The following is a 10,880-nucleotide window of genomic DNA, read 5'->3' on the forward strand; positions in this document are numbered from 1 at the left end:
TCCGGAGCACTGCAGCTGAGGTGCAGCAGGTGAGCCCCCCAGGCCCCATGCCCCACACCCATGTACCTCTCCAGGGTGCCCCTTCTCTCCCTGCCTTGGCCTTGCCCTCCTTGGCATAATCAGCCTGCTGCTTCCTTTCCTTCTAGGTCCTGAACCGCTACGCCTCCAGCCCACTCCTTCCCACCCTGACTGCTCCACTGCTGCCCATCCCCTTCCCACTGGCAGCTGGGACCGGGAGAGACTGTGTACGCCTGCGAGGCCTGCCCTACACAGCTACCATTGAAGATATCCTTAGCTTTCTGGGGGAGGCAGCAGTTGACATTCGGCCTCATGGTGTGCACATGGTGCTCAACCAGCAGGTAAAGCTGCTGCCCAGGGGGGCCAGGGGGGCAGCATGGTTAGGAGTAAGGGATCCTCGCACATGACAGGCAGCTCACAAGGTGGTGTGCACAGGGCCGGCCATCAGGTGATGCCTTCATCCAGATGACATCAGCAGAGCGGGCCCTAGCTGCTGCTCAGCGCTGCCATAAGAAAGCAATGAAGGAACGCTATGTGGAGGTGGTCCCCTGCTCCACAGAGGAGATGAGCCGTGTCCTGATGGGGGGCACCTTGGGCCGCAGTGGCATGTCCCCTCCACCCTGCAAGCTGCCCTGTGAGTGTCCCAGGGGCTGGGGCCTTCAAAGAAGTGGCAATGTGGGAGCCAGGCTGTTACCACCCTTACTTTCTACGTGGGGGGACTCTTCTCTGGCTGCCCAACCCAGGGCAGTGCTGGGCTCCCTGCAGATACACTCTCTGCTTCTGCCTCTAGGCCTCTCACCACCCGCCTACGCCACCTTCCAGGCCACCCCGACCCTCATTCCCACTGAGACAGCAGCTCTGTATCCCTCTTCAGCACTGCTCCCAGCTGCCAGGGTGCCTGCTGCTCCTACCCCAGTCGCCTACTACCCAGGGCCAGCCACTCAACTCTACATGAACTACACAGCGTACTACCCCAGGTACCCTGCTGCTAAAAGAACTTCAGTCTTGCCCTCTTGTCTTGGTTTGCAGGAGGCTCAGATCCATGATCCCCTTCCTGGGCCACGTAACTCAAGGTCTCTTGGAGCTCCCTTATTCTGAGACAGTGAGGGAGTGACAACTAGGGGCTGATTGATGCCACCTACATACTGGAATAGGGAGGACTCTGTGGAGGCAGGGGTTTCAGGGAGGAGGAAATGAACCAAGCACAAGGCAGAGGCAAGGGAGGAGGCGGGTAGGGCTCAGTCTAGGCCATAACTGGGACTACACTACTAAATCCCTGCCTTTTCCCCCCAGCCCCCCCGTTTCCCCCACCACTGTGGGCTACCTCACCACACCCCCTGCAGCCCTGGCCTCTGCTCCCACCTCCGTGTTGTCCCAGCCAGGAGCCCTGGTCCGTATGCAGGGTGTCCCATACACAGCTGGTATGAAGGATCTGCTCAGCGTCTTCCAGGCCTACCAGGTGAGGTGTGGCTGGAGTGCTGGGGAAGCTGGCTGAGTCTGGGGCTCCCTGCCTAAATCTCTGTCCCTCCTACAGCTAGCCCCTGATGACTACACCAGCCTGATGCCTGTTGGTGACCCAGCTCGTACTGTGCTACAGGCCCCCAAAGAATGGGTGTGTTTGTAGGTGAGGGAGCCAGGAGGTAAGAGCTGACTGATGTCCTAAGCTAATGGGACTCTCCTGTCTCCAGAGAACCAGCGCCCTCAACCTGGTGGCTTCTTTCTGGCTTTTCAAAATTCTCAGAAGGCCCCCAGCGGAGATCAAGCCCCAGCTCCATCCCCCAACTTATTGCTCTGCCTGTCCACCTCAGAGATGACGGCTGGACCCTGCATGCAGGGCTAGGGGTGGAATGGCACTACCCTGCTCCCAGTGGTCGGATCTGGGCTCCTTAAGTAGCACCCAGAGAGCCTTTGTTCTGTTCTGGCTATGGCCTGTGCCTACAGGTTCCGGGGGGCTGATGTCCACAGCAGGCTTGGTTTCTTTAAAAAAAAATGTAAGCCCTGGTGCTTTCAGTGTATGACTCCAGGGAGCTTCTTTCTGAGTAAAGATACCAGTGTCCTACCTTCCCGTCCCTTCTGACGGGGTGCAGGGCAGCAAAGAGTGCTGGTCCCACTCCCCAGGATACTTGGACCTCAGTGACCACATTGTGCCAGGGGTGGTCCCACCTAAGGATGATGGCCCCCCTGGAGCTTGGCACAAGGAATAGCAGATGGCAAAAATCACAGTTTTGATGGACTGTACTGCAGTATCCCCAGAGGACACTAGGGGGCAGAAGGCCCCCACAGAAAAACTCAGGCTTGACTTATAAAGGGACTTCTGCCTACTTTTCATGCACACTTTGGGCAGGTCAGTTTTCCTGAACTCAACAGACACCTTGGAATGTCCTCTGCACCCACTGCAGGGTGCCCAACTGAAGCTTCAGAAGGAATTTGGAATTCTACCCTCTCTTCTGTAAAATAAAGGTTCCTAACCAAATGGACTTTTTAAAAGCCCAAGTGCCCTTCCCTTTGGCACACAGTGAGGGGCTCCACACCAGCCCCATGCAGAGGAACACTCAGGCAGATTTCAAGGAGACTGTTGACCTGTCACCGTTTATTATTTCAGCACTGTAACTAAGGAGCCTGAATTGCTGGCTTCTTCCCTTTGTATTTGTGTAAGGAGCACTGTACTCCTATAAAAGGTTTTAAAATACAAAATGTACAAGAAAACACAATCTCAAGTGCTGTAAACATAACTAAGAACCAGTTCCTTAATTGAACATCATCCATTTTATAAAATACAAGGTTTCAACTTGAACCCACCTGAGCCATACAGATGACCATCTGTTCTGGGTATCAACAACAGGGCTTTACAGCCGGACTCAGCAAAGCTCTGTTGATAGGGGCTAGCCCTGGGAAGGTATGGGATGCACCCTGGGCAGCAGCACCACACTCGAACTCGAAGACATCTGTTCCTTTAAATGCTGTTTTCAGCCAAGTTTCTTAGTGCATCTCCAGTAAGCAGAAGGCTGCTCATCCCATTCCTCAACCCACGGTCTAGCAGGGCTGGAGCGGGCAGGGGCGGGTGCTAGCACGTGCCAGTTGCTCAGTGCTGTAACTAGAGTTCAATTGCATAGTCCAGTGGATGTGTGCTGTAACACCACTATGTTGCACAAAAAGTAAGGTCTCTGTCTACAAAGCCAAAAAATACTGTCTCGTACACCAAAGCTTTTACAAAGCTGATACAAAACTGCTTATGTAGTATACAAAGCTCTATTTTAAAATTTAACTTTTATTTTAAATAGGAAAGCATTTCTAGTGCTACAGGCATCAAGGTATTTAAAAGGCATCAAATTTTGGTGCATAGCAACTCTGGATCATAGAGGCTTTTATTCTTGAGGGCAACAGAGCAACCCCCAAAGGGTCTTGCAAGGGAAGCTCTTGTAAGGACCCCATGTGAGGTGGCTACCCCAGGGGTGTGAAGGCGGAGGAAAGTCTGGCCATCTCAAGAGGGTCAGCCCCCTAAAACCCTCCAGAGGAAGCTCTGGGCTTCCAACCACAGGCCCCAAAGCAAATCTATCTACACTCCGTGACACAAAACTCACTTTCAAAGAAAATGTGAAAACACTGGGCTCCAAGAAGGACTAGAGTGATTTGCTGAAAGATAGACATTTTTTCTAACTAATTTTAGGGAGAAATTGAAAACATTGTGGCTTAAAGGAAAAAAAAAAGACCATACCTCATTGTAGGTCAACAGTTCCTATCTGGCTGACTAGAGATGGTGGACATTGAGCTGGCTCCCTCCACCCAGGCCTCACTTGGCCTCAGTAGAGAGTCCTGGCATCTGGGACCTACAATCCCCTGGGGTAACAGCAATGGAGCCTGTAACCAGCCCATCACACTGTCTCTCCTATGTAGGCACTCAGAAAATTTGCTTCCTGAATAGAAGTACAACATTTCATTTGAAAACATACTGCAAGCTTTAGGGGCCTTGAAATAGGCCCAAGCCTTGGAACAGGAAACTAATCCCACTAAGGGGATAGGTAAGGGCAGGGTTTGAAGAGAACCCAAGTTGGGCACCTCCTTTGGTAGACAGCAGGCTGGAGTTTCTTGCTGGCCCCTCTTTGGGCACCAGCCTTACCAGCAGCAGCACCAGGGCATCTTTGGTGTGGAGGGTCAGGTTTACAATGATATCTCATTTTTGGATTTGCCTCAAAGCCTTCTAGGGAAAGGTGGTTTTTTATGCCATGTGGATGGGGCAGGATAGGCCAGGATCATTTCAGGCTGTAAACAATGAGGGAAAAGCCTCCCATGCCAGTGCAGATCTTAAGAGCTTCCCATCTGGAATCCTGCAGGTCCTCTGCCCCGGTCCCAAAGCATAGCTCATTTGTGCTTGGCTTCTGACACAGCCTGGCCTCCATAGAGATGAGCTAGAAGCAGCAAAATTGCCTAAACAAACCAACAAGAGACTGGCAGCCAAATGCTGATGCTTCCACTTGGAAAAGGTCTGGGACCAGAGGACATAAAAAGGAAAAATACCCCATAGCCTACCTGTTAGTAGGATGGCAGGAATTAAAGATATCAAGCTAAAAAAAACCCCATCTTTCAAAGCTCCCTTACATGTAGTTAATTTACCCAAGGCCCTGAGGGGAAAAAAGCAATTTCAACATGGAGACGGTATGGAGAGACAGCAGGAAGATTACCTAAAAAGTTACAAAAATGCTATGCTCTGGAATGTCATTTTGTATTCCAACACTTCAGTGATTGGAATGGTCTCTTTTCATTTTACCTAAGAGTTTACTTTTATAAAGAAGTATGAGCTACATTTGGCTTTACTTCTTATGAATCTATGAAAGGCTTCCAGGACACATGCTAAGTTTCTGAGGCATAGGTGTGGGCTTGGGGTAGTTTTTTTTTTTCTTTTACCTCTGGAAAGTTTTATCAAAAGTTTCTACTTTAAAAATATCATCAAAGCTAAAGAGTCCTTTAAATGACCTAAAGCAGTACAAATCACCAATCCTAGCTAAGCAACCAGGTCACCTGCAGAAGCAGCACCTCTGAAATGGAGAGCCTGCTGCATCCACACTCAAAGCACCCATCATATAAAAGTATCCTATTTAAATATAAAAGGCAAAGCTCATTTCTCCAAAGATCAAACAGCCTGTACTACTCCTGTTCTCTTACAAAATCTTCCCAAGGCCTGAGTTGGAGGAATGCTGCTTTCCCCACATTCGGTGATCCCAACTCCTGGCTCCATCCTGAAGGTTGCAGAGTTGGAAACCCAAGGTCCAAGGAGAGAAACATGCTGAGAAGTACATGATGGTGGACACAAGGCTGCAGTGAGCACTGTCAGAGCCCGTCGGATCTTCCTAAATCCAGGGAACTGGGACCCGGGAGGGGAGCCTGCCTGCTCGCCCCTGTCCCTTGGGAAACGGAAATCTGAGACATGTCTCTCCCAATTACCTCGTTCACTGAAAAACAAGAAAGGGAAGAGTAATTAGTGACCTCTGTGTGACTGACCATATGATGCTCGAAGCCGAGCTCTATTTCAAAGATGTTTTTTTCCCTTTCTGTGGCTTTCTAATGAAGCCTACTCTTGAACTGGATGGAAACATCATTCCAAAAGTTCTTCCAGGCCCCCCTTTCTCTATCTTTCAGGTCAGTTTTATTGGAAAGGGAAATGGCTCAGAGAAAAGGGAAACGTTCCTACCCTCACTGTGAAGGCTCAGGCTGCAGAGCAGAAGACAGGATTCTTATTCACTTAACCTAACTTTTCCTTAATCTGCATCCCTTTAGGAGAGTTTTCCTTTCCTGATTCCTGCAGTGCACCTTGGATATAAAGTGAATGAAAATAAATACTTTGATGAGAGTTGAGATTTGGGGATTACTTTGTTACCCTATGCTAATACAAACACCCTTTATTATGTAGAGGCATTTGTATTATTGCTGATCCTTTCAGAAAAGGCTCTTGATTTTGTTGATTTATAGTCTTCTGTGAGGTCCAATGCAAAGAATTTTAATCTTAGGAACCAATATAGAAGGAAACATCCCAAATATGAACCTTTAGTTCTCTCACCATTAGAATTCTTTGCTTTGAAATGAAAATTTTTTTGCTTCATCACCTGAAAGTTCTATACTAAGACCACTCCTAAGCATATACTCAAGGGATCTGAAAACTACTTCCACATAAAAACCTGTACTCAAATGTTCATACCAGGATTATTCTTAATAGCCCCAAAGTGGAAACAACCCAGTTGTCTACCATTGATGAGTGGATAAACAAAATGTGGTCTGTTCCATACAATGAAATATTATTCAGCCTTAGAAAAGAATGAGGTTCTAAACACATGTTGCAACATGGATTGAACTTTGGGAACATTATACTAAGTGAAAGAAGCCAAACACAAAAGGTCCTATCTTGTCTGATTCTATTTATATAAAATGGTCAGAACTGACAGAAAATAAACAGGTGGTTGCCAGGTATTATAGAGACAAAGGAACAGAGAATGACTACAAAGAGGTATGGGGTTTCTTTCTGGAGTAACGAAAATGTTTTAAAATTAGATACTGATGATGGTTGTACAACTTTATGAATATACTAAAAACCACTGAACTGTATTATTTTCAAAGATGAATTCTAAAGTAATGAATGAATAATGAATCTCAGTACAGCTTTTATAAATAAAAATAGACCAAGAGAAAAAAACCTTTCCATAATTAGCATCTGAAGTGATCATAGAGCAAAGGAGACACTACTGATCATTAAAAAAAAAACTTCAAGTATTAATATCTAATCTATTCTTTAGGTAGTTAAGAAAAAAGTTTTTCAAACTCATATACTCATTATGGCTATAAGGAAAAGGGAAGTAACATTCACTCCACAAATATTTATTGAGCATCTATGGGTTAAACTTAACTGAAAATTTGTATCTTGTTTCAGCTAATCTTGACAACAATTTAGGATCAGTATTATCCCACTTTACAGATAGATAATGGAGGTTGTGTCACACAATTTGCTTAGTAAATGGTAGAATCAGTTTCAAAACACCCGTTCAGCTTCTTGAAAGCCAAAAGAGTAGAAGAGGCTAGAAATCATTTAGACAAAGAAAATGCAAAGGTCTTGGACAAAAACAATTCTACGAGTGAGTGTGGTGACTGTAAGAAGAAGAAAGGATTGATTCGTTACTACCACCAAGGCTCTAAGTCTAGGAAGAATAATGCTGTCACTACTGGAGAAAAGCTGAGGACGAATTTAGAGGAGGAAGGTGGTAGAGGTCAGCTCTGGAACTGAATTTGGAAATTAGAACAACCAAAAGGAAAAATCCTATGGGTAAGAAACTACAGTGAACGATCAAGAGGAGATTTATGCACCTTCTTACTACAGACTTGGAAGTATGGGAGCAGTTTCACAGTCCCACTGAAGAGCAAAAGGCTGAGAAAAAAATGAGTGGGAGTAGCCTTGTGACCCAAGGAGAAAATAAGACCTGGGAAAGCAAAATATGTAAGCAAAGGAATGGCCTGGAAATTAGGTTTGGTTTGAATGCAGGCTTTGCCACTAATTCCATGTGTATCCTTGACAAATTATTTCACATATCCAAGATTCCCATTTCCTTGGCTAATCAATGATGGTGTTATAAACTAATAAGGTCTCTAACCATAGAAGTCTGTGATTCTCAACAGACAAATTTTCAAGTAGCAGCATTCAGAAAGGCAAAGAAGTGAAGGATGAAAATTTGGCTTGACTGGCATTAGTAATCACACTGACTGTAATTAGTTCAACAGTATGTGAACCGTAAACTTCCAGATGTTCAAGCTGGATTTAGAAAAGGCAGAGGAACCAGAGATCAAATTGCCAGCATCTGCTGCATCTTTGAAAAAGCAACAGTTACAGAAAAACAGCTGCTTCTGCTTTATGACTAGGCCAAAGCCTTTGACTGTGTGGATCACAGTTAAAGATCCACACAGTCTTTGTGTGGAACATTCTTAACGAGATAGGAATACCAGGCCACCTTACTGCCTCCTTGACATCTGTATGTAGGTCAAGAAGCAAGTTAGAACCGGACACGGAACAAAAGATTGGTTCCAAATTGGGAATGGAGTACATCAAGGCTGTATATCGTCACCCTGCTTATTTAACTTATATGCAGAGTACATCATGCGAAATGCTGGACTGGATGAAGCACAAGCTGGAATCAAGACTGCCAGGAGAAATATCGATAACCTCAGATACACAGATGATACCACCTGTATGGCAGAAAGTGAAGAGGAACTAAAGAGCCTCTTGATGAAAGTGAAAGAGGAGAGTGAAAAAGCTGGCTTAAAATTCAAAAAACTAAGATCACGGCATCTGGTCCTGTCACTCCATGGCAAACAGATGGAGAAACAATAGAAACAGTGACAGACTTTCTTTTCTTGGGCTCCAAAATCACTGCAGATGGTGACTGCAGCCATGAACTTGAAAAATGCTTGATCCTTGGAAGAAAAGCTATGACCAACCTAGACAGCATATTAAAAATCAGAGACATTACTTTGCCAACAAAGGTCCATCTAGTCAAAGCTGTGGTTTTTCCAGTGGTCATGTACGGACGTGAGAGTTGGACCATAAAGAAAGCTGAGTGCCAAAGAATTGATGTTTTTGAACTGTGGTGTTGGAGAAGACTCTTGAGATTCCCTTGGACTGCAAGGAGACCCAACCAGTCTATCCTAAAGGAAATCAGTCTTGAATGTTCACTGGAAGGACTGATGCTGAAGCTGAAACTCCAAATACTTTGCCCACCTGATGGGAAGAACTGACTCACTGGAAAAGACCCTGATGCTGGGAAAGACTGAAGTCAAGAGGAGAAGGGGATGACAGAGGATGAGATGGTTGGATGGCATCACCAACTTGATGGACATGGGTTTGAACAAGCTCCGGGAGTTGGTGATGGACAGGGAGGCCTGGCGTGCTGCAGTCCATGGGGCTGCAAAGAGTCAGAAATGACTAAGCGACTGAACTGAACTATGATTAGTATTTAATGCAGAATAGTAAAGAAACAGAACTATAAGCTAAAGGAATTAAGTACAAAAGGGTGAAGATTAAGTAGTGCTGGCTAGCTCCAATAATCATTAATTGAGATCAATTTCTGAAGGTCATTGATACACAGACTTATGAAGGCCTGTGCCAAATAGATGGTGCTTTTTAAATAAATTTTCCAGGCTAGGACTTATTGACCATTCTTGATGGTCTGCATAGAACGATGGAATTAATCTAAACTGACTCTTGACTGCTAGAAACAACTCACTGAAATAGTATGTAAATGAAAAGTTATGGGGATGTATGTCAGTACATTTTCTCTTCAGTTTCCTTGTAAGTATAATGAAGATTTTAAAAAAATCTTATATAGTATATATATGTATTATATGTATATATATATATATATGGGATTCCCTGGTGGCTCAGCTGCTAAAGAAATTGCCTGCAATGGGAGAGACCTGGGTTCGATCCCTGGGTTGGGAAGATCCCCTGGAGAAGGGAACGGCTACCCACTCCAGTATTCTGGCCTGGAGAATTCCATGGGCTGTATATAGTCCATATATATAGTAAATAAAGGGACATAAATAGACAAGGCAGCCTTTAGCACCTCTATCATAACAACAGGGAACAGTGTTTTCAATGTGGATTCTACATGTGGGTCTATGGGTTAATTTCGTGCCAAGAGAGAGCCCAAGGATGGCTATGATCTCTGTGCATGGCCTCTAATGTTATTCATCTCATTAGACTATCAGTACATATCAGTATCAAATAGCTTATGAGCTCCCAAAGGACAAGGACCTTACTACCAAGGAAGAAACATCAATTTCTGATAACTGAATAAATGGATCCTAATTGTCTATGCCAAAGCCTTTGACTGTGTAGATCACAATAAACTGTGGAAAATTCTGAAAGAGATGGGAATACCAGACCACCTGACCTGCCTCTTGAGAAACCTATATGCAGGTCAGGAAGCAACAGTTAGAACTGGACATGGAACAACAGACTGGTTCCAAATAGGAAAAAGAGTACGTCAAGGCTGTATGTTGTCACCCTGCTTACTTAACGTATATGCAGAGTACATCAGGAGAAATGCTGGGCTGGAAGAAGCACAAGCTGGAATCAAGATTGCTGGGAGAAATATCAATAACCTCAGATATGCAGATGACACCACCCTTATGGCAGAAAGTGAAGAGGAACTCAAAAGCCTCTTGATGAAAGTGAAAGTGGAGAGTGAAAAAGTTGGCTTAAAGTTCAACATTCAGAAAACTAAGATCATGGCATCTGGTCCCATCACTTCATGGCAAAAAGATGGGCAACAGTGGAAACAGTGTCAGACTTTATTTTGGGGGGCTCCAAAATCACTGCAGATGGTGACTGCAGCCATGAAATTAAAAAAAACTCTTACTCCTTGGAAGGAAAGTTATGACCAACCTAGATAGCATATTCAAAAGCAGAGACATTACTTTGCCAACAAAGGTTTGTCTAGTCAAGGCTATGGTTTTTCCAGTGGTCATGTATGGATGTGAGAGTTGGACTGTGAAGAAGGCTGAGTGCCTAAGAATTGATGCTTTCGAACTGTGGTGTTGGAGAAGACTCTTGAGAGTCCCTTGGACTGCAAGGAGATCCAACCAGTCCATTCTAAAGGAGATCAGTCCTGCGTGTTCATTGGAAGGACTGATGCTAAAGCTGAAACTCCAATACTGCGGCCACCTCATGCGAAGAGTTGACTCATTGGAAAAGACTCTGATGCTGGGAGGGATTGGGGGCAGGAGGAAAAGGGGACGACAGAGGATGAGATGGCTGGATGGCATCACCGACTCGATGTACATGAGTTTGAGTGAACTCCGGGAGCTGGTGATGGACAGGGAGGCCT

At 45.3% G+C, this 10,880-nt stretch overlaps 2 protein-coding genes across 2 annotated transcripts in view; one reads left to right on the top strand and one right to left on the bottom strand.

Moving 5' to 3' along the window:
• ESRP2 (epithelial splicing regulatory protein 2) overlaps window positions 1-2,816 on the top strand; it is a 7,637-nt gene extending 4,821 nt beyond the window's left edge. The window contains exons 12-17 of the mRNA XM_010851111.1: window positions 1-29; window positions 147-359; window positions 454-652; window positions 809-995; window positions 1,312-1,477; window positions 1,553-2,816. The exon at window positions 1-29 is cut by the window's left edge and continues 14 nt beyond it. Of these exons, the coding sequence (XP_010849413.1) occupies window positions 1-29; window positions 147-359; window positions 454-652; window positions 809-995; window positions 1,312-1,477; window positions 1,553-1,642 (884 nt within the window). The 3' untranslated portion in view covers window positions 1,643-2,816. The remainder of the gene's footprint in view (window positions 30-146; window positions 360-453; window positions 653-808; window positions 996-1,311; window positions 1,478-1,552) is intronic.
• NFATC3 (nuclear factor of activated T-cells, cytoplasmic, calcineurin-dependent 3) overlaps window positions 2,591-10,880 on the bottom strand; it is a 93,800-nt gene continuing 85,510 nt past the window's right edge. The window contains exon 11 of the mRNA XM_010851112.1: window positions 2,591-5,465. Within this exon, the coding sequence (XP_010849414.1) occupies window positions 5,344-5,465 (122 nt within the window). The 3' untranslated portion in view covers window positions 2,591-5,343. The remainder of the gene's footprint in view (window positions 5,466-10,880) is intronic.

Source organism: Bison bison, unplaced genomic scaffold (genome assembly GCF_000754665.1).
Source record: "Bison bison bison isolate TAMUID 2011002044 unplaced genomic scaffold, Bison_UMD1.0 scf7180017864297, whole genome shotgun sequence".
Classification (NCBI taxonomy): domain Eukaryota; kingdom Metazoa; phylum Chordata; class Mammalia; order Artiodactyla; family Bovidae; genus Bison; species Bison bison.